The 23,561-nt window shown below is 47.3% G+C and overlaps 1 protein-coding gene across 3 annotated transcripts in view; it reads right to left on the bottom strand.

Moving 5' to 3' along the window:
* COQ2 (coenzyme Q2, polyprenyltransferase) overlaps positions 1 to 23,561 on the bottom strand; it is a 698,097-nt gene that overhangs the window by 223,398 nt on the left and 451,138 nt on the right. For all 3 annotated transcript variants that reach the window (XM_069626118.1, XM_069626119.1, XM_069626117.1), the window contains exon 7: positions 4,301 to 4,489. In XM_069626118.1, coding sequence (XP_069482219.1) covers positions 4,301 to 4,489 — 189 coding nt within the window. The remainder of the gene's footprint in view (positions 1 to 4,300; positions 4,490 to 23,561) is intronic.

Here is a 23,561-nt window from a genome sequence, read left to right as displayed (position 1 = left end):
TATTCATATTACTCTACAGTGCATGATGCACACTCTAGAATTGATTTCTGGCTTATATCCTCCACACTAGTCCCCAGGGTGCTTGACTCTGCAATTTATCCACAAACTCTATCAGATCACTCCTCCATTACATTATCGCTTGACTGGTTTACCCTGGCCACCCCTCGGCCGCTATGGCACATGCCCCCCAGGGGTTTGTCGGACCCAGTTTTACTAGAAAGGTTACATGCTGAGTCAGCTGAATTTTTGCTTAGAAATATAACATTGGTCTCCCGGATGGGTACGGTATGGGAGGCCTTTAAGGTGTGGGTAAGGGGGGAGATAATTTCCAATGCCTCTGGGATGTTGCGTGCGACCAGGAGGGACCTTGCTGAGATTGAGGCTGAACTAAAAAGGCTTGAGGACGAATATTTGCGCAGACGTAATGGGGCACTGTTGGGCTGTATCAAAGGGAATCTTTTGAAATTCCAGGAGTTGGCGGATCAGGAGGTCCGGCTTATGTATCAGCCTGTTCAGGCCAGGAGTTACGGAGAGGCTGATAGGCCGGGACGGTTTCTCGCAAGGGCGATTCGGGGGGACTTGAGCACGCCTCACATAACAGGGATTCTAAGTGTGTCGGGCTATACTCTGCACTCCCCTGAGGCGGTTAATGCTGAGTTCTACGAGTTCTACAAGACTCTCTACTCAAACTCAGACAGCTGCTCACACGAGGAGCTAGAGCGATACCTGGACTCGGTTCCACTCCCTGAGCTCAATGAAGAGGCACTAAATCTCCCTATATCTGCGGAGGAGGTTGTGGACAGCATTAAATCGCTCCCCTCTGGCAAGGCTCCCGGCCCGGATGGGCTTGGGATTGAGCTCTATAAGGAACTGGGCACGATCTTGGCCACACATCTTCCCGGTGCCTGGGAGGAAGCCCTGCAGTGCGGCACACTCCCTACGTCTATGTCTGAAGCAATAATTGCAGTCTTGCTCAAACCGAATAGGCCCCCTGAGGAGATGGGATCCTATCGACCACTCTCCCTAATAAACTCCGATACTAACATTTTAGCTAAGCTGTTAGCGGCAAGACTACTTCCATATATGCCGGACCTCGTTCACCCAGATCAGTCTGGGTTCACCCCTGGCCGCACAACGGCGTATAATCTCCGTGGACTTTTTGGTATCATATCGCAAATGAACCCAACCTCACAAGCCGTAGCTGCCTCATTAGAAGCTGAGAAAGCATTTGATTCAGTGTCTTGGCAATATCTATTCACGGTCCTTTGTCGCCTGGGTCTAGGCGAATTCTACCTTCAGTGAGTGATGCTTCTCTATTCTTCGCCAAGAGCTAGGGTCAGGACAGGATCCACAATTTCCCCAATATTTTTACTTGCTTGAGGTACCCGCCAGGGATGCCCCCTGTCTCCGCTTCTTTTCGCCCTCGCTATGGAGCCTCTCGCGATTCTGTTGCGGCTCCGACACATACATCGTGGTCTCTGCATGACAGGCCCCACGCATATAGTTTCATTGTATGCGGACGACTCACTGTTATATATCAGAGACCCAGTGATAAACCTCTCCCCAATACTCGAAGAGGTACGCAAATTTACTAAGTTCTCAGGATACCGAATCAACGAATCCAAGTCAGAGCTATTCCCATTGAATGGGGGCACGTTCCCTCCGGCAGATCTTCAGCGGTTCAGATGGACACGGGATACAGTGAAATACTCGGGTGTTATTGTCTCAAGCCAGCAACAAACTCTGATGTCCGAGAACCACTGGAAATATTTACACTCTCTTTCTGATAAACTGAAGCTGTGGGCCAAATTGCCGATGTCACTATATGGCAGACTTTCTCTGCTGAAAATGATAGTGGTCCCCAAATTACTGTATTACTTTGTCAATATTCCCGTGTGGCCGAGGAGGGTCTTTTTTGACAAACTTCAGTCTCCGGCGGTAGGCTTCTGTTGGGGGTTGGATGCCCCACGCATGAAGTGGGAGGCAATGACTAGACCTTACGAACAGGGTGGCTTGCAAGCGCCAGATTTCGAACTCTATTATGAGGTCACTCAAGCACATTTTACTGGTCATCGGTACACATTACACACCCGCCCAATACACACAGACCTCGAAAGATACAGTGCTTCTCCCACCTGCCTCCGTACTATAGTCTTCGCTAATAAACATGCTGACACATGCACATTCGACCCGGTCCGTACCACTGTGAATGCCCTGGGGGCACTTTTGCATCCATTTCAACTGTTAGTCACAGGTTGGGTGGAAGTCCTACTCGAATGCTGCAGTATTATAGAATTAGGGCGGCTGTTAGGTCTAAATGGTCATTATACCCCAGGGAATCCGAGGAGTGTCAGCCACTGGAGTTGGTGGTAGCAGCCGGGTATACAAGGGGGCTCATTTCTACACTATATAAGAAATGCCAGGATGCGCATGTGTCATCCAGCTTGGCCAGGGTGATTTGGGAGGAGAAACTTGAAGCCCCTCTGGAGGATGCCAGATGGGCTCGCTGGTGTCGGCTCACTAAGGAGGTTTCATTAAACTCTAGACATCGCCTCATCCAGTTTAAACTGCTCAACGGATTGCACTATACCCCTGAGAGGGTATCTCGTTTTGCCCCCTCGGTGAGCCCCAGCTTTTTTAAATGTGGCGCAGACAACGCAGACACGTATCATATGTTTTGGTCTTGCCCCTATGTGGCCAGGTTTTGGGTGGAAGTGGCAGAAATTCTCGATTGTTGCAGCCCACCAGTGTTGAGATTCCTTAAATATCTCTTTGGGGATATTGGAAAGGTCACAGTCAAGAAGAGGCGCTTGTTCAATTTAGGGTGCCTGATTGCGAAGTAATTCATTCTGTTAAAAATGGAAATCCAAACATGCGCCGAAGATCGAATTGTGGTTAAGGGAGATGACTCATGCTAACATATGTGAAGAAACATATATCTCATTGGTCCCCTCGTCTTGCAGACCTAAAAACATTTGGGAGCCATTCCATGAATTTTTGCAAAGACCACTGAATTACGATGATTAAGTTGATATAACATATGTGGATATGCTGCACTGTTGTGATATTGTATATGTAACATGGCAATAGCAAAATGACGTATGGTATTGTATAAATCTATGTGATTTGGAAGTCCTTCACAGTTTTATAAATAAAGTTTGAAAAAATAAAGTGTTTTTGTTCTTAAAAGTCTGTTGTGCTTTAACGCTGCTAGCAGTGCCAAGTGTGCAGGGAGATTAAAATAAAGAGTGCTGCGCATGGCAAATTTATTTCCCGTTAATAGAAAAGTACTGCATGTTATTTAAATTAAAGTTCATGAAAGTGTATTGCCAAGCGTATGACCCGGTCAGGTTCAAGGTGCTACATGTTATAAAGTAAACCCTATGAAAAGTATATTGTGAAGTTAAATTGTTTTGTCATGTGCAGGGTGCTGCACAATTCTGCACATTAAGAGTATTTTGTGAGTGACTCAGGTATCTGAAGTATTCTATAGACCTGTTTTTCTATGTAACCAGGGTGAAAATAACCAAAGAAGGAAAACTGTACATATTGTGGGGTTAAATAATCTGTGATCTGTGTTATCCTAAACCAATTGGTGTTTTCTTTTTGTATGGAAAGTGAATTCTTAGGAAAGAAAAGCATCTAGGCCACGGAGTGAGTTAGCGTGACTTGTGATTATGTACAAATATTCATTTTCCTATTCATTAATACATATATATTCTTTCTACACACCAGCCTGATTCCTCGCTTATCTATGTCACAGGGATGAGGGATTTACATGGTATGATATGGTTCATAAACAGGGCTAAATCGAATTATATATACAGATGTATTGGTGTGGCACTTTTGATAGGAGGGTCGACGAACTGCCTGCATTAATTCTTGCCTTATAAATATACCCCACAGTGCTTTGGGTTGTAGTGTAGATAGACAATGCGCACTGAGGTCAATATGTGATTAATGGGGCATGCATGCACTTAAAGGAATTAACTGAACTATAAAAGAAATTAGTCCTGAGGATAAGTGAAATGAGCGGAAGGTTGGAGTGAGTGAAGCATATTTTATATATATTTTTTTTAATTTTTTTTTTAGTATACCATATTTCTGGAATCGATAAACTACTTTTTGCCACATTCGATATTTTGGCAGGATTACCTCTTGTATAGGGTTTCCGATTCCTTTACCTTTGTGAGGATTTACTCATTCATTTTTTTGTACACTTTCTGAAAAGAGGAATAGCATTTCAAAATAAGAACACAAGCACAATTACAGACTAGCAACATTGGAAGAAAAGGTTCACCTGATTCGCCAAATGCATTCCAGTTATAGCCAGGGCGACGTAGTAAGGAAGAGTTTGATTGCAGTTAATACCAGTCACCGTTAAACCGACAAGCATGGCGACACTGAAGCTGCTTAACCACTGCTTAGTCTGCTGATCAAACCGCAGCGCCGTCGACTTCACTCCAACAATCACATCATCCATCTTGTCCTGCACCAAAGCAACCGTACAATAAACCAAATATCTGGAAATCATTATTTTATGCACAGTGTCAAATCCTTATTTCTACTAAGAATGTTGTCTAATTTGTGTCACACATGCACACTTTTAGAGAAAAGCATTGATAAGCACACCAGAAACAATCATGCAAGATGCAAGCAATACCCATATGCGCATGTCTCTATTAAGGAAACAATGGATTTGATTTACGCTTTCAGCTGGGGCTTTTTGGGGACACCGACGGTTCAAACTGTAAGATGATCTAACAAAAACACAAGAGAGGACAGGTTTTTGAGTTTAACTTTGTTTTATTAAGTGCTGGTAATGGTATTACCCAAATTAACCTTTTACAATTGACCTTTTGCACAATTGACCTAATTATAGTGGTCCTAATTGACCTTCTGCACAATTGACCTTTACATTATTTTAGTTATTTTATATATGTATTGGGTTGGTTTTGCATTCTAAATAATATAAGGGGATTGGGTGGTGGGTTGTAGGGGGTTTTGGATTGGGTGAGGGTTGCAGGGGGTTTCCCCCGCATATATGTCCTAATTGACCTTCTAAAGTAGGTCAATTCTCCCGAGGTCAATTGTGAAACGGTCAATTAGCATACAACCCTGGTAATTGAAGTTGTGGGTGGAAAAATTCTTACAGGAACCAGGGGAATAACCCAGAATTAATGAATTAGAATTAGATTGGGCATCTACCTTGATGCCTTGCTCAGCATGTCCCTCCAAATTAACCACAGTACTTCCACAGCTGCCTACGTCACAAAACTCGTATGTGCAAACAAACCATTCCGCTCCACTGACAATCGCCTGACTGTGGCTCGTGCCCTTGTCAGATCCAAGATGGACTATGGCAATGCCTTGCTCTGCGGCACCTCTAAAAAAAACGAAATAGGCTCCAAGTTATCCAAAACAATGCTCTCGGTGCTGCGCAGGACCAGAGTAAGTTTGAACACATCTCCAAAGCTAGTTGATCTGTCCACTGGCTCCCTGTCTGAGAAAGAATCAAATTCAAAACCCTATCAAGTGCCCATTGCTGCCTGTCTAATAATGCTGCCTCGTACCTAGCCCGGAGATCCAACAAACACACGCCTGCCAGATTTCTCAGATCCTCCCACAGTCACTGCCTCCTCATCCCAAGATTCAGACGCAAAAGAACCGGGGTGTCTAGCTTCTTGGTGGCGGCAGCCAAACTCTGGAACAATCTTACACTGCACCTATGACCCGAACCTTCCTACCAGTTGTTCTGGAAAAAGCTCAAGACGCACTTGTTCAATTAACCCAATAATACACTGTTCTTATCATGACTGTAATCAGCACCTAAATGCCCGAGGGATTTGCACACTTCTACAAATGGAAAAATAAATACATTAATAAATAGTACCCTTTAGAGAATCTTCAGTTTGTCTAAGGCAATTAGGAAAAATAATTCCACACACATTCCCAGGTACTAACCTGGTATTTGCATGGAATCATTGCTGTTGCCCAGCCAGCCAAAAGGAAAACTCACAGGTGCAATGTAACTCTGCAATGGAGGCTGCTTGTTTATCCCACACTGTCCTCCACTCCTTCCCTAGGCAGGGCACCCAGTGGTGCAACGGCCGTTGGGCAGATTGGTCTTTAGCACCGCCCTGTGTTATGTCGTAGGCCGTGAACTGGATGGCCTCCAACCGGATAGCTTGGCTAACAGCGTCCACGCTATTAGTAAGTGAGCGTGGGAGCCATGCTGTTGACTATTATCTCCACTTCTGGATAGCGGGAACAGTCATCATGGGCTACTAAGACGTACTGAGCAGAAATTGATGCTTATTGCTTCCCATCGTTTATTTATGTATTCATTTTGACATTTGTAAAGCGCCCCTAACCCGGAGGCAACTGGGTGCTGGGTTACATATAAGTGGTGGTGCCCATAGGGGTCGACTGGATGGTTTCTGGCCTCTGAGGTGCACTTGTCATCTGGCATGGGAGACACGACAATACAATGCTCTCCACCCTTGTGTCCAGCTGTGGGAACTACACTCTATTCTGTATTCAGGCTTTGGTCCTGACAATGCCCTGGTGTTCCTAGTCTGACAATCCTGTCTTTCAGGCTGCGTGGTATGAGGAAGCGTGCCCCTCTCAGTATCAGTCCGTCGCCCGTAATGGATCGCTTGTGGTGGACTGTGAATACCCCTGCTAGGAAGTCCTTGGCAGCTGCCGTGCAGTTGTTCTGTAAAAAAAGAGTTCTACTCTCCCAGGGCGCAACATGGGTCTACGTTGGTCGATTCCGCGATGCTGACTGCTCTCGGCTTCATAGTGTGTACAATCTGGCAGATGTGCTACTCCGTCTCTGTGGAACCTCTACCGCCGTCACGGCACTGGGGTGCCTTGATAGAAAGTTGGTGGGGTTGCCTGCTCCCACCTGAAAGATGAGGTCAAACTCGAACTGCTGTAAGTTTAGCAGCCTCTTTCCGATTCTTGCCGGGGGGTGTTGTGCTGAGCGTATGAAAATGGGTATTAGAGACTTGTGGTCAGCTTTGAATTGTTGGCCATATAGGTACAGATGAAAATATATGCACCCCCATAGGATGGCAATTGCCTCTTTCTCAATGTGGGAGTATCTTTGCTCTATCGCCATCATTGCTCAAAAGGCATATGCTATCGGTTTAACTTCACCAGTGGAGGAGGTTTCTACTACGATAGCTCCCAGTTTGAATGTGCTTGCATAGACTTACAGCTCCACCTGTAGAGTGGTGTCGTAGTATGCCATGGTGGTGTTGGCAGACAGCGAAACATTGATGCATTCAAAGGCTTTCTAACAGTGGGTGCTCCACTTCCATTTGGTTGATGAATTTGTTCTCTCAGTGGTTCGGAGATCATGGCTAGATTGTGTATGAATCTGCCACAATAAGTGGTCATGCCCAAAAAAAGTACCTCTGTGGACGTGGTGGGTGATGTTGCTCCCTTGATATTGTTTTGATTTCCTATGATTAGGCGTGACCACAAGACTCTTATCTCCACCTCTTGTGAGGCTTTGAAAACAGACCGCTGGTCATCAGTCACTCATGTCAAAACTCAACCTAGGCAGTGTCTCAGGGCTAAAAGACAGGCACGCCTAGGTTCATGTGCTCATCAACATGATGAAACATATACAGTCAGGAATTGTAAAGTTCTTACACTCAAAAGGATAACACTCTGATGCGTTGCTCTGAATTGTACACTTGACACAGGAGTTAGCATGTTTAATATAACCCCCTATCTTCTGAAGGTTCCTATTCTCATTAAACAGGTTAAAGCAAAAGCAGATATAACATAACATAACATCACACCTATCAAGAAGATTGCCATGTGGGCAAAGAGCATGTTTGAATGTTTACGTAATAGAATAAGTGGTGGTTTAGTTTAACAGAATGGGTAAGCTTTATCTCTCATTAAGCTACACTACACTATACTATACTATACTATGCGCCATCAGTCTCCATACACACAGAAAGCGTCCACCTGTCACTCACGTTTAGAGCGGAGTTTGCTTCAAATGAAACAGCTCCTTTTGGGGTTGACGAGTTCTGCTTAACTGGAACTGGCTGTCTTGCTCGTGTGCTGCTGCTCTGCTCCCCAGCCCCTCTGGCTTGAAATGGACTGTCAAGTCTGCTGGGCTCCTTCCTTTCCCCCACTTCCTCCTCCTTGTGCTGGGCTATATATCTACCAAATAACATAGCAGCCCTGCACGTGTGGGTTTGTCATATCTGCTGTTTGGAACAGTGGGGGAGCTAGCGTGTCACTTTGTTCATTCGAGGTAGAACTCCTATGTGAAACTACGTTAGATTCGTTTTTGCATATCAAAGTGAGATCTCTGTACCTGTTTAGTAAATGCCTTCACTGTACTCTATGGCATTTATGCTTCTGCAGGCTATCTTAGCCGGCTGTCTTATCAAGGGATATCTTTCCTAATTGTTACCTATTTTTTTCCATTGTCCAGCTTTTTTATTTTTGTATTTTTTGTGTTTAATTGTAACTTTGAACATTTTTACAAATTAGACAATAGTGTTAGCCATGCTTGTGTTTTTTCACTCAGTCTTTTGAGTTTTTCTCTCCATGTGGAATCTGTTTGGACTTTTTCTTTGAGTGCCAGGCTCTGCAAGAATTTTGCTGTAGCGATGGTTAGAGATGTATTGTCTCCGCTCATCATCCAGTTCGACCAAGATTCTTCGTCCAGTGTCAGCTGTTTGTACCTGTGTGGTTGTAGGTACGTGGTCCTTAGGTTTGCGATCCCTGCGCATGATAGAAGAAGATGCCGCACTGTCTCGACGTGGTCTGTGTTTTTACAGTAGCGGCACATGTTGCTCACTGATTGTTTCTGAAAAAATAGGACTTTATTAGTTTTTAAAACATTCAGGTGGTACTTAGGTAAGTTGTGCGGAGTGCCTTGTTGGAAAACTTTTTTAAGTAGTTTAGAACCTCGTCCACTTTTCCATTATACCCTATGTGCTTTGACGAATGTGAAAGATGCTTCTGTTCACGTCTGTCAATATCCAGCTCTTGAATCCTTATCAGATAACACTTAACCCTGTGAGGTTAAAAGGCTGCTATCAGGTAACACCAAATTTTGTAAAGTCAAACAGGCTGCTAGCTGACAGCTTTGTGGTCGGCTGATCTGCCAGACCAGGAAACGCACCATTTCCTGGACGTTGGCTGATCTTGCAGAGTTTACGAACACTTGTTCCTCAAGTGTCGCACACAGTATATCCATCATTAAATTCGATGTTAAAGTGTGGTGTATGTTTAAATAACACCTTTCATGGCTACAGGTCATATACGATATGAAAAGCTGTCTTAAATTAGTCAGTGTTCATGTCAATATCTGCAACCTTGTGGGGGTCGGCGGATACACCTTTGCTATTAAACACATATCCAAAAAGGTTACCTGCTCCCCCAAAATTCGCATTTCTCCTTGTGTATGGTCAGGCCGGCATGATCTAGTCTGGCCAGGACAGCCGCTAACCTTTGCAGGTGTTGCGCTTTGCTGTAAGCGTGGACTAGAATGTCGTTGCTGACATTTAGCACGCCTGGGATGCCCTGAGGGACTGACTGAAATGTATGTTGAAACACTGCCACCGCAAAGGAAATCCCGAAGTTTAGCCTTTTGTATCTTCTCAGACCCAGGTGTGATGAGAAGGTGTTGATATATTGCGAGTCTTTATGCAACTTTAGCTGGTGGTACCCGGCATTCAGTTCCAGCTTTGAGAAGAATTTTGAACCGGTCATGTCCACCGCAATTTCGTCCAGGGTCTTTCACAGATGATCGCTGGATTCGGCAGGTGCATGTCGATGAATATACTGACTTTTCCCGGATGCTTTGTTTTTTTGGTGACTACCATGAAGGAGGCCGAAGGCATAGGTCCTGTCACTTTTTCGATTATGTCTGCGCTCTCTAACTCTTTCAATTTCTTTGCGACCAGGTCTCGCATATGGAGTGGTGTCCTCCTGTGTCGCACTGCCTTAGGTTGTATGGTCGTGTCAATGTGTAACTTGATTAGTTTCCCTTTCAGACACCCTATTCCATGGAGTAGGTTGTGGTGTTTCGCTTGCAGGTTTTGTACGTCAACCATGTCAGTGATGTTGCAGATGAACTGTGTCAGCCCCAGGTCTTCTGCCGAGCACCAGCTGAGGAGGCACTCAATACCGGCATCAGCGATATAGATCTTGGATTGGATATTTGCATCCCCTCTGCAGGGTGTCGCCTGGAACCATCCTGCGAGTGGTAGAGGGGTCTTGCAGCTGTAGACGTATAGTAGTGAGTCTGTGGTTTTCAGCATCAGCTGGGGCTGCATCTGTTTGAATGTTCACACCAGCATTAAGTTCACCGAGGCCCCTGTGTCGATGGTCATTACTGTGTCTTGGCCATGGATTTGCACGAGGAATCTGGGCCTCCTCTTCCTCTTCAATTGTCTTAATCCATACTCTAATGCAGCTATCAGTTGGACCTTCCCCCTTTTCTCTGTGCGTTGCGCTTTGACAGCCGCCGCTCTTCTATCTCCCTCGTCTTCTGATTCGTCAGAGGAGTTGTCTTCAGCTTCAACCCAGTGAGCTTTGACCTGCTTATTTTACTTGACGGTAGGCCCTGGGGCTGGAGACCGGCATACCCTTGCATTGTGGTCAAGGCGGCCACATGACCTGCATGTTGTCCCTTGTAATGGGCAGTTCCTCTTCCCGTGGCGTTGACTGTCGCAGTCATTCAGACAAGGTATCCCTGGCCACCATGTGGGGGCACTGTTCAGTTCTCCGTCATCTCCTCTGGGTCGTGGGCAGCTGGTGACCTGAGCAATTGTGGGTGTTGGGGCGAGTTGGAGTATCTATAATGTGGTGTTCATGTGGGCTGCCCTGGCATGGGAGAGTGCCCTTTGCCGTCCGTATTATAGTACTCGCACCAGGGGAATGCCCTTATCACTCAGTATTATGTGCCTCAGTTTTTCAGACTGCATACCGTTAATTATTTTACACCTTATTTCTTTGTCGATGTCCTCGAAAACGCATGTCAGGGCCAGTCGGCGAAGCCTGTTGTGGCATGCGTTGAGGGTTTCGGTCTCAATATGCACTGTTGTGCAGAAATTAAAGATTTCGTAGTATGGATTCAGCGAATTGAAGATGTGTAGCACGTGGTCTCCCACATTTAGCAGTAGGTGAGACCTCATGTTTCTCAGGGTTGTCACATCCCTACAATCCATTGGCATCTCACATTTTTTGATCCAATAGGCCCACCTGGGTCCCACTGAGGAAGGTTCAGTGTGTGGGTCGAAAGGGGCTAGTAATGTCACCAGGCCACTTTGTCCCTGTGCTGCAGGGTTTGGGCTGAATGTAGCTGCCAACCTGGATGGCGTGCTTGGGCCTGATGTGGATGTCGTCCCCTCCATGTTCACTTGGGATTGTGTACCTTTAACAGGATTTTTTTGTTATTATGTTTCTCTTCCTGGCTGGAAGTGGGATAGGCCTATGGTGGTGTGCAGGCCTTCCCTACTCCCTGTGCCCTGTGTGGCAGTCTATGGGTGGTTCCTTTGCCTGTGTGTGCTGTTGCTTATGCCACATGTGGCTGGTAGGCCATCTTGTGCTGGTGTCACCGCTCAGTGAGCAGCTGTTGCTTTGTGGAGCTTACCGCAGGTGCAGGGCCGTCCCGCACTCTCATCGCCAGTGTTATGTCAGAGACCGTGAGCTGGATGGCTTTCAACCAGGATAACTCAGGTGCCGGGGTGCTGCTTTGTAAGGGCGTGAGCGTAGGAGCCGTGAAAGAACCACACGACAGGCCAGTGTATAAGTCAGCGCGTAACTGCCGACTTCCTCTTCCCGGAAGTCCCGGCGTCTACTCTTTATTTCGCCACATCCCGCCCTGCGCGGTGCCATGGCGTGACTATAACAACCCTCTGAAATTTTCAGCTATGTTGACTTGACCTGGCTGACCTACAGAGCCGTGGAATGGCAGGACAGGACACACACAGTAAATAATTCCTGAGGCTGCACAGTAACAAAGGCAATTAATAACAAAGCATTTCAATGTTAGCACCAGCATTCTTATGCATACATTTTTAGGCAATTGAAATTGGGATAGGGTGTTAGTTCTTGCGTGTCAGGGGTGTGATTGGAAGGGTAGAAGGGATAGGAGACAGCTCATTCTCACAGCAGTCCTTTAGTGCATGATTTCAAAAGTGAAGGAGAGAGTTAACTGCTTTTAACATATAAACTGCACCAGAATAGTCTCATTGGAATGTGTAAAGAAGTTACATGGCTCACACAAGTAGGTTTGCCCCTCCCCAAAAATGTATGAAGTTACCGCCTTCTCCCCAACATTTGAAGGGTTAGCCTCATGTCCAGCCAGATGAAATGTTAGTATAAGTGCACCCCATCCAGCACCTGTCTATGCGATGTCCCTGCATGACAGAACCCCAGCACAGCAGTGTTTCCCTGCCCACATATTGCACATGAAACGCTGCAGTCCAAACCCCCATCTTTTTGCTAGATTTCCCCAGGTGCAAATTTTATTATTTATTGGTCATTTATAAAGCGCCTATACACTTAGCAACAAGCGTTTCAAAGCGCTCCAAAGCATGGAGGGAATATAAAGATCGAACCATTCTTAATAGTCATTGGTACATTCAGAATGTGCAAGTGCAATGCGTTTAGAGGTACACATCAGACATGGGGAAACAAACTGTTAACTGGAGAATAATTCAATACATGTGCCTGACGGTCGTTACACAATGCAAGAGCTTAACAAAAAAGAGGGAATGGGGAAGTTAGGGGTGAGACGAAACAAGTAAGTGCAGTGACAATAAAGGTTAGGGGGAGTGAAGGAGGTGGGAAGGATAGGCACAAGCAGCAATCACCAAGGATTGAATTTAAGCACAGGTATAACAACACATGAAAGCGAAGAGTGGCAAAGATGTAAGTAATGACATTTGACGGACCTAGAAGCTGACAACTCACAAATGAATTCAATTCACTGGGTGCCAAATGATCTGGAATGTCAAGCCGGTAAATCACTGATAGCCCCTGGTCTAGGTGAATACTAGGAGACGAGAGGAGAGGGTGGAAAGAGACCGGGCAGAGGCACTCCGGTGCCTGAAGAACAAACGTGCCAGCAGCCATGATATTATATGATTGGTTATTTATAACACGCTTAATACCCAGAGGTTTCTAAGCGCGGACCGTGGATGGAACTTGTGTTACTCCGTGTCGTCTTACTTTACTTCAATACATTTGTTATGCACATGCAATGGACCCGTAGGCTTATGGGCGCAACAGGACACAAGAAAAAACACAGAGAATCTGCAGACAAATACGGATAACGGGAAAAAGAGAGATCAAGCCCCTAGGATGAACCTAGGCAAACAGAAGAGTCTTTAACTTCCTTTTAAATGCATCTGTTCTCAATGCCTCTTAGCTCCAGCAAAAGGTAATTTCAAGCCCTAGGGGCAATTGCAAAAAAGGCTCCCTTAGAGGTCTTCTCGGTCCTATACCTAGGGATCATCAGATGATTCTGGTTGCTGGATCTCAGTGTTCTGCCATAAACTTAATTTGATAGCAAAGCTTGGAGATATGTAGGCATCTTTCCTTGTCTACACTTCTGAGTGATGAACAGTAGTTGCAAAAGAATTCTCAACTCCATTGGTAGCCAGTGAAGAGCACGCCTTGCTGCCATGACACGGTCTCTACGAGCGAGAACCATGTCCACCCTTAGAGCTCCATTCTGGTACCTGCGACCTATTGCAGGTAGTTTTGTTGATGCCCAAAAGTAGGCTGGAGCAGTAATCAATTTGACCTCCTACAATCGTTCTTGCGATTGTCTCAGCATTTTCCTGTGAAATAAGGGGTCTAAGCTGGGCCAAAAGCTTGATGTAGTAAGAACAGGATGACCCCAAACTACATACATGCGGCTTCGTGCTGAGGTGCTTGCTTCCAAGGTCTTGCTTCCATGGGGAGCATGTTGCCCCTGAGCTATCCTCCCTAGACTGACATATGATATGATAGGTTACAAATGAAGGAATGGGGCAAGCCGACTGACATCTAATCAACAGCAGGGTCCACGAGGCAGCGCCACTGAAGGTGCTGCATGATCAAAGATTGCAGCATAGCACACCACAAACGTCATCAAGGGTGCGCAGCAGGTCGAGCTGTGACCCAGTGGGCTTACCTTGTAGAAGGATGGTATGTTCTTCTAGTTGGCTCGTTTCAAGGGAGGGAGGGGAGAGAGCCATATGAGTGCCCAGGTGCGAAGGGGGAGCAAGTGAGAGTCCAGGGCAGACCAGGGCCTTTGATGAGGGTCTTAATTGGAAGGGCCATCTGTCCCACCTGCCAACTGCTGAATGCAGCCGTCAAAATAGTCTTAGCAGGGGAGCATAGAGCGCTGCTCAAAGGTGCCAGTCCCAAGCCCGCTGCCACACGTTCCTGGAGGCAAGGAGGAGCGAACCTACAGAGGAGCATGCCAAGCCATGCTAGCCATGCTACTGAAGAGTGCATGAACCTAGCCCATGATGAAGCCTGCACCAAGGGAGATGTTCAGCGCTAAGTGGCGCGGTTGAAGTCTCTTACCTGGTAGGGTAATTTCCTGCGTACCTTGGAAATGTGAGAGTCCGTCTCTTATTTTGATTCCAACTGGTCCGCGTCTCACAGACCCATTCTCTAGAGTTTTCAGATTCTTTAGTCCTCAGGTTTGATACTGATGTTACATTTTGAAGATCCTTTATGTCCGACCACCAGGGAGGCTGGATATCCCTCTCAGCATTGAGAGATTGTGATTGTATATCGGCCTGCTGAGCTGCTCACGATTTATTTTGATCTGAAAACGTGTTGTTAGTTTTTCACTTTACTCACCAGCAACAGTGCAAGGTTTGTGTTTTTTATGTATGAGCTCATCATACTGTTTCCAAAATGTTACTTTGACCCTGTGTAATCGGGTGTATTGGGTCCAGTGCGATATTGAGTAGGCTCTGTCTGGAGTAGTTTTTCCTTGAAATATTTTTTTATTTTCTTGTCCTTTTTGCTCGGTTGTTGCCAATATGGGCAAATGTAAGGCTCCAAATAAAGCACCTCCATCAACCCCTTCCTAAGCAATCAATCATAAGCTGTGCTACTTCCAAAGCAAAGCAACGTATTTCAGAAATAGAGGTCCTGCTGGAGGACTTTAAACCAAGGCACTTCTGCAGTACTGATGCAAGTAAAACTGATGAAGGGCACATTGAGAGAGTTTCATGCACCTTCAGGAAAGACTTTTGGTCCAGGAATAGGAGGGACATTATGTATGGTAAGATCTGACAAGGTGCTGGATAAGTATGACATCACTCACCCGAACCCCCCATCAGTAGAATGGTCAGAATTTCATCCTGCCTTTGAAATCCACTGTAATAAGACCGCTCCCCTACGAGCCCTTCTGACAAGTGCGGATGTGACAAGCTCCGGCATCCACAATTCACATTTGCGGAACATATAATTACTGCAAACCGTTATGAAACATTGGGACCTCCTTTCCGAACGCATTAGTGATCACCTAGCCCATCCCCCCGAACATTACCTACAAATACGAGTCCTATTAATTCTGACTTGTACCCTACCCATGATATATGCTCTTACTGTGAAGGGATCACAAAACAGATGTAGCATTTTGCAAAGGACATTAAAAATCTATCTGCATTGTTTCAAACTTTATGTTCTGAAATTGAAGTCTATGAAATCCTTAATGGCTAATATGAGGCCGCTCATATGGTAGGTCACTCAGTGCCGACCTAGGAAGGACCCCATTGATGTAAATACAACATTTTACGAGCGAGTTAATAAACTGGATTCAACCCGTTATGTTCATTCTGGTAATACTTCAAAATCAAACCCTTTCAAAAGGGCAAACTTTTATATCTTCTAAATAATCTCTCATAGAGCACCCCAAGCTAACAGATACTGTGGGGGTAGGGGAGTATATCTGGCATAGTGAGTAGTACACCCTGCAAGTGTAAAAACTGCATCGCCGAAGAAGCTTGATCTTAGCTTTTACTTTAACAAATTCTTTTTGGCCAATGTTCCTAAATTACAAAGAGATAAAATGGGGTACAGAGAGTGCCTGGTCAATAAGGTAACTCACAGGATTCACCACACAAAAGGCTGCTGTTCAATCCTCCGGTAAGACATCATCGGTATACAGAGACTACCAGATCAGAAAAACATCTATTTGGATTCAATTAAAGTGGATTCAGCAAATAAAATATTGGGTGATTGATTGCTTCCGATTGATTTTAGGACGTATCCTTGCCAGAAATATCACACTCTGGTCCCTTAACCCTTCTTTCCAGATACCTCAGCCCCATCTTCGTGTCCCTTGGAATGTAACCAATATGCAGATCCTTCTTCCTTAAGACCTATTTCTAGAAGTCGTTTGGGACCAGGACCTGGGACAGACAGGATGTGATGGTTGGCACCACCAACAGTAATCCCTGGAGAATATGTTATGCAATCCTCAAAAGTGGCTGAAGAGATTATTATAGCCTCTTGGACTATATCTGCCCTCGCTGCTAAAATGAAGGATCAAGATTGGCATTCTTAGGCTGCGCAAGATGGTGGAAAAGACGCAAACAGCTTTAGCTCTGCTCCAGCACCAACAGTGGGGAGGCTCCTAGACCTCCCTGAAGTGAAATAATTGCAGCTTCTCGAACCCCCGGTGTGCTGGACCCACCTGGAGTGCTGGAAGAGAACGAATCAGCCTGGGAACACAAAGAACCCGCTGGTGAGAAAAGAGCATGAAGCAGCGATTTCGGAGAAACAATGGCAGCCTGAGACATGCGCCAAGGGAGACATACTGGGAAAAGAGAAGGCAGCCTGCTGGGCAGCAGACCGAAAGTCTAGGAGGAGATCCGACAGGACGACTGAAGGAGCTGAGAGGGAGGGCCATGGACGGCCGAGGCTGGGACTGCACTGGTATGGTGAGTGATATGGTGAGTGGTGCCCGGTGAGGTGTCCCCCCTTTGCATCTGGGCCCGGCGGAAGCACTCCAACAAGAAGCAACAGTGTAGTCGGGGAAGAGGAGTGAGAGATGCCACTGCCAGGACTGCAGTGAGAAGGAGAACGGTGCCCGACACAGTGATCCAGCTGCAACACGTACACCCAGCGGGGGGTGGCGGGCCGACAAGGAGCAGCCGAATAGAGCATAAGGCAGAGCGGGGAGCGCCAGTTCACAAGAGAGGAGCACCTGGGACCCTGAGGGGGCCTTGAGCAGAGGGGCCGGAGAAGCAGTGCAGAGGGCCCCCCGGAGGCTGTGGAAACCCAGAAACAAATGCCCTAATGAACATTGGCAGAAAGAAGGTGAGGCACAACCTGGGGGTCTAGTGAGGCTCCGGGCAGCAGACAACACTTGGCACAATAATAAAAGCAGAATCTCTCTCAGTAGGTGAACCACCCAGGGTGAAAACCTGTCTGCTAAGGCAGTGGAAAGGGGTTGCGCGAGGGAGGGCACCAGAAGAGGACTCCTGGAAGACTGGTGCTCAGGGGAGAAGGCTGAAGGTGGTGGGCCCACTGCCTACCGAGGGGGCATAACACACAGATGCCTCCCCCACCTCCCAGGGGTAAACAGAGACAGTAATTGAAAAGGAGTGCAGGAGTGGAGGAATAGGAATAAAGACCATGAGGTAGGCAGGAGAGCTGGAAACCAGAGAGCGCTGGGTGCATCATGGGGCCCACTGGCTGACGACTAGAAGGAGTGAGACAGTTACGAACCTAGGCTGGTGGAGGCAGATGGGACTGATACAAAGCAGCGGCATGGCAAAAGAAAAGGGGAAGAAGGGCCACCTGCAAGCAAAAACGGATGCCTTCACAGAAGAATGTGGGTGTACGGAGCAGCCAGTGTGGGTGAAGAGCCCAGGGCCTCGCGCTTCATGCAAGAACTACTACTGGCCATCACAAGACTCCAAAACCTTGCTCGAAAGGAAGGTAGATGCGGTGGGAGAGTAGGTGAGCTTTCTGAGGCAAGATATCAGCCCGAGTAGGGGAGGCAGAATAAAGAATCTCAGACATAGAAGACACCATGCAACCCAAGAACAGGGATATTCAAGAACTTAAACAGAGGACGAAAGTGCTGGAGTACAGGGCGCAGGATGCAGAGGGAAGGGCCCCTCAAAATAACATCAGGGTCCTGGGTATCCCAGAGAAAGTGGAAGGGCCATTGATGGAGTTGTATTTGGAAAAGTGGTTGGCAGGGTGGATGGGACCATCGGGTCTGTCCAAATTCTTTTCCGTGGAGCAGATATACACAGAGTTCCCAAGTAGGGCGATCCCCGGCACCCACCAGAGGCCACTGATGGCTAAAATAATGAACTACTGGGACCGGAATGTGATACTGCCAGCGTCAAGAAGGAAGGGCCCTATAGAGTTCGAAGGGGCCAAAGTGACAATCTACACAGACTTCACAAAAGCGGTCCAGAGGGTCAGAGATTCCTTTGAAGAGGTCAAAAGGAGACTGTGGGCAGCTGAAATCAAATATGCTATGCTATGCTATGCTCTTCCCGGCCACCCTCTGGGTGGTAGGGCCAGGGGAGGGGCATTTGATTTTTTCAAAGCCTGGTGGAAACCTGGGACTGGGCTGATGGGGAGGGTTTAATCAAACGAGCCACAAAAAAAGTTGCAGGGGAAAACTGACCCCACTGAGGGCACAGACCAGGCTCAAGAGGAATCGCAGCTGAGCAAATACTAGGTGCTGGGGCACGGACTGGGCCGGAGAGACTGGAAACAAGCATGGCATTGAGAGACACATAGCGGAGCAGAGCTGGAGAGATGTCATTAACAGCATACTCCAGATCGCCGGCCAGTGGGTTAGGACGATCACAATGTGTCTTCTTGTTGGGATGACAGATGCTTCAAGTTGGGGGGGAAGCGTATGGAGGGGGGAAGAGGGAGGGGGTTAACACATTTGTACAGGTCATGTTGCAAATGCTGTTCCAAAGGGAGCAGGGGGGGTGAGGAGGGCTTGTCTACAACACGATGGGGTGATTACTGGACTATAGTTGGTGGGTGAAGATAGACCAAGGCTAGCATCACTAAGCTGCCTGACATAGTATGTCAACGGGATGCTGGACAAGATAAAACGGGGCCTTATAGCAAAATACCTGGCTCTTCAACAGGCAGACGTGGTGCTGCTACAAGAGACCCATATGATCGGGACAGCATGTAGGTTCTTGGAGAGGAGTCGCTACTCGATAGTGGAGCATGCCAGATTCACAAGAGGTTCCAGGGGATGGCAGTCCTAGTAAACATGTTGCTACCATTAGAGGTGCGACACGGAGAAAGAGATCCAGGAGGGAGAAGACCCCTGTTGAACGGACTACTTTGGGAGGAGATGGTCTGCCTTATCTGTGAATATGCCCCCCATAGCCCCCAGGGCTACAAAGAGAAACACTACAGCAGGTCCAGAACTGTCTAGTGAATCACAGGGGAGACAACACTGGTGACACTGGTGGGGGGATGGGGGGTATTTTAACAACACAGTTAAGCCTGAGATGGACAAGGCCCTGTACGGATGCAGGAAGGGGCAACCCCACCCCAAACTCAGAACGTTCTCGGAGGCTACAGGCTTGAGGGACATATGGCGGGATCTACACCCGGAACAGGGCTTCTCTTTCGATTCCAACGCACACTCGGCCTTGTCTCAAATAGACTACATGTTAATGCCCGGCATGATGGCAGGTAGGGTGACGTCAGCAGAGTTCCTCCCAAGTGGAATATCGGACCATTCCCCCTGCTGGTTCAGATACGAGGGCAAGAGAGGGTGCAGGCAGGAGTGTGGAGGTTAAATATGCATTATCTGAAGGACAGTTGGATTGCAGGTGCCATCAGGGAGGAATCAGCAACCTATTCTTTTAACAACAAAGGGACAGTCAATATGAGGTCAACCTTAAGGGAGGCATACAAGGCAGTAATACGGGGGAAGACGAGGCAACTGGTCCGACAGCATCTCAAAGGGAGGAAAGACTGGAACAACATGAGCGGGAGGGGGATCAAACGGATGCTACACACGATAGACTGCACACGGAGCAGAGTGGGAGGGAACCGGCTAAGGTGATGGGACAGTATGGTATAGTGGCACGCAAGGAGGCCTGAGCAGTACACTGGGACAAGAAGGTGAGAGTGTTTGACACAGAGATAAGCGTGGTCACCTTCTAGCATGGCTCAACCAGAGAGACGAAGAGGCGCAGCGGGTGAGGGAAATCGAGTTGCTGGGAGGTAGTGTAGGCTAGGAAAAACAAGGAGATTGCATAGGCGTTTGCCAAGTACTATCGGGAGTTGTATAGGGAGTGTAATGAACTCATGGTGGAAACAGTAAAGACAGACACAAGTGATCACAGTTTAAGGGTGTTTATTAAACTGTATATGCAGGTTGGAAAAACGCCTAATCTAAGCCTAAATCTAAGATGGGAGCAAGCTAGGAGGGCATATATACTAAACAAAACCTATTGCCAATACTTATGCTAAATACAAACAAAGAGTGTGGGATAGGGTTCACAGGAAAGAAAGAAGTGTTCACAAATAATAAGTCAGAATGTAGCAGTCAGGTCTCCCTTCCCCACGTTTTTAGAACAGGACCAGGTAGGACTCTGGAGCACAGCACAAGCTCAAGCTTTCCCAGCATGAGCTAACAGTTCTGTTCTCAGCTTGTCAGCGCTTTCGGTGGTTAAGTCTCTTTTCTTACACAAAAAAGTCTCTTGCCTCCGAGGACCTGATCTCTTCAGTAAAATATCAAAGAGTTTGTTTTCACATGCGTGATGTCTTTCACCCCTAGATCCACCTCTTCCAGGCGAAGATCCTCAGAAACTTGTCTAATGATATTAGAACCACTGAAAGTTATGTTCTCCTGCTTTCGAGGGTTTGTTGGATTCAAAATGTCTAACCAAAAGTTCAACAAAAACTTCTTCTCTGTATTAGGGTGATACTTCTTCACCCCTGGGTTCCCCCTCATTCGGGCTCCGATCCCTCTCGATTGTTAGCCTCCCTCAGCTGGGTTCACTAAGGCTTTCACCACAATCTTCGTCTGGAACGTTCACAAATCTTAATGTCTTTTTAAACAGTTCACCGTGGACATCCCTCTGCCGGTTTCACACTTGCCAACACACTGTTAATTGGGACTTCAGACTTCGCTCCTGGTCAGCATCCCTTGGTCAGGTTCACTCTTGCCAATTTTTACAATGGACGATTTGCTTCTCTTAGTTTCACAATCATCTGTCGGTCACAGGCTTTCGAATGTACAGAGGATTTTACTAGACCCGTGTATGACCACTTTGACCCCCTTCTCACCTTTCTCCCAAGGCCTTCTGGTTACGGCAGTTCAACAACAGGGTATTCGCCCAGAGTTTCCCAAGTGAGCACCCACTTGGTGCTTGAATCTGCTACAATGGCTTTCCCCTTTCGTATCAATAGTTCTTTGTACTTTCTTAACTCAGCCGCCTGCTACTTTCGTTCAACCGTTTGGTTTCTCATCGGCTCTCCCCTTGACTCACCGGCTGTGATGAATGCTTGGTTTTCCTGTCTGTGGAGTCAAGGCCGGTGCCTCTGGGCCACGCGTCTCTCCTGGCTTGGCTGTTAGCGGAGGAGGCGCCTATGTACCATTGACACCTGCTGTAACACACGTGGGCTATTGTTCGCGGTTTTACGATTCCTTCTCTGGAGGTTTCACAGGGCTCTGTCGATAAGGGCAAGGTCACTTCTCTCCTTGGCAACCCCTCGATTAGCACCGTCTTTCTCCTCCTCTTGAACTGCCATGCAGAGTTAGCTCTCTCGCTGTGTGGTCTGCCTTGCTCGTATTGTGCTCTCATGCTCCACCTTTTATCCCTGTGGGGAAGGTAAAGGGCCGACAGGTGTGTGTGATTCTGGTTAATTGCCTGACTTTGCCTGACCCTGGCGTTGGGACATTTCAGTTAAATGGACTTGGTGTTTGTCAATCGTCTCTCACGGTGTGCAAAGGTGTTCATGTCGGAAAAGGGAGGGGTAGAGTGTTAGAGTATCCTACAGAGTAGGATGGGAAAAAGGTATAACAAGAAGGGGGATACCGCGTCTCACCCGTCGGTGTCCCACTTCCACTCCCCAAGGACCCCCCCATCCAGGTGATCCTCTCTCACTAGTCCACCCCCAGGAGCTGGATCCAGTAGCGATGGCCATGTCCTGGCTACCTGGATGACAGATCCCTGAGGATTAATAAGTGAGACACCCTCAGGTTTCTCACAGAAGGTATCGACTGGGGACAGGACTAAGACCACACAATATGTCGACAGTAAGCCTCGGCTGAGTCAGGCACATCGCGGCTGGAGTTGGATCCCAATATAGACCCCAACAGAGACGAGATCCAAGCGGCCATGCAACAGCTGCCGAACGGATTCTCTGCAGAATTCTCGAGTTTCTGGAGGGCTTGGAAGAGGGGGCACTACTGACGGACATCCGACAAGCCATGGTGGTGATACACAAAAAGGGGAGTCCTGCAGACCAATGTGGTGCACACCACCCAATATCGTTAATTAACAGGGTGGCGAAGATCCTTGCGAAAGTACTAGCCAATAAAATGTTGCCACTAATGCGCAAACTAATACCCCCGGATCAATGCGGTTTTGTACCAGGCAGGTTAACCAGAATGAATATCGGATGTCTGCACAATGCACTAGACGCGATCCCCTTCCTAGAGGGGCCACATGCTGTCATGACAATAGATGCTGAGAAAGCTTTTGCCTCAGTGGGGTGGGAATATTTATGGGCGGTAGTGGCTAAATTTGGGTTTGGCCCAGGTTCATTGAGTGGGTTAAGCTGCTATATAAGGATTCGGAAGCAAGGGTGAAGGTGAATGGATGGACGTCCGTTAGCTTCCTGCTCCAACAGAGGACGAGACAGTGCTGGCCACTATCGCCACTATCGCCACTCCTCTTCTTGTTAGCCATGGTACACGAGTTTGGCTAGATCTCAAGATACAAGGCTTTGAGAAGCCGGTAGAGGGGGCGAGCGGGGACCCGGAGAGGACCACTTTTCTATGTATGCGGACGGCTTGCGTATCTATTTGTAAGATGGCAAGCATACAGGACCCTGGGTCATGGAGGTTTTTTTAGATTTTGATACCGGTTAAGGAAGGGGATGAGGCGATTCCAGAGGGATGCCCTCTTGTGATAGAACGCTCCTCCTTTAAATATTTGGGACTCAGAGTAGGAATAGAGAGATGCACAGTTTTTTAGGAACAATCTAGACGCAGTGCTGGACCGGCTAAGAAGCAACGCGAAAAGATGGGGTGACGCTGCTCCTGTCCTTGGTCGGGAGAGCAAATCTGTTTCAAATGATGTCACTACCAAGGATCATATATGTCCTTCAAAATGCGCCGGTCAGGGTTCCCACCAGGGTTTTCTAGAACATTGAGGAGTTGCAGAGGGGGATAATATGGGGAGACAAGATCTAGAGAGTAGCACTATCGACACTGTCCGGATTGGTGTATGATGGGGGACTGGGAGTCCCTAACATATAACACTATTATTGCGTCTCTCAGCTAGTAGCGATTAATGAGTGGCTATTTGGTGGGGAGGGAA

This window comes from Ambystoma mexicanum, chromosome 6p (assembly GCF_040938575.1).
Source record: "Ambystoma mexicanum isolate Mex_15411 chromosome 6p, UKY_AmexF1_1, whole genome shotgun sequence".
NCBI classification, from domain to species: domain Eukaryota; kingdom Metazoa; phylum Chordata; class Amphibia; order Caudata; family Ambystomatidae; genus Ambystoma; species Ambystoma mexicanum.
The sequence above is the reverse complement of the archived record's forward strand: the minus strand, read 5'-3'. Positions and strand labels throughout refer to the sequence as shown.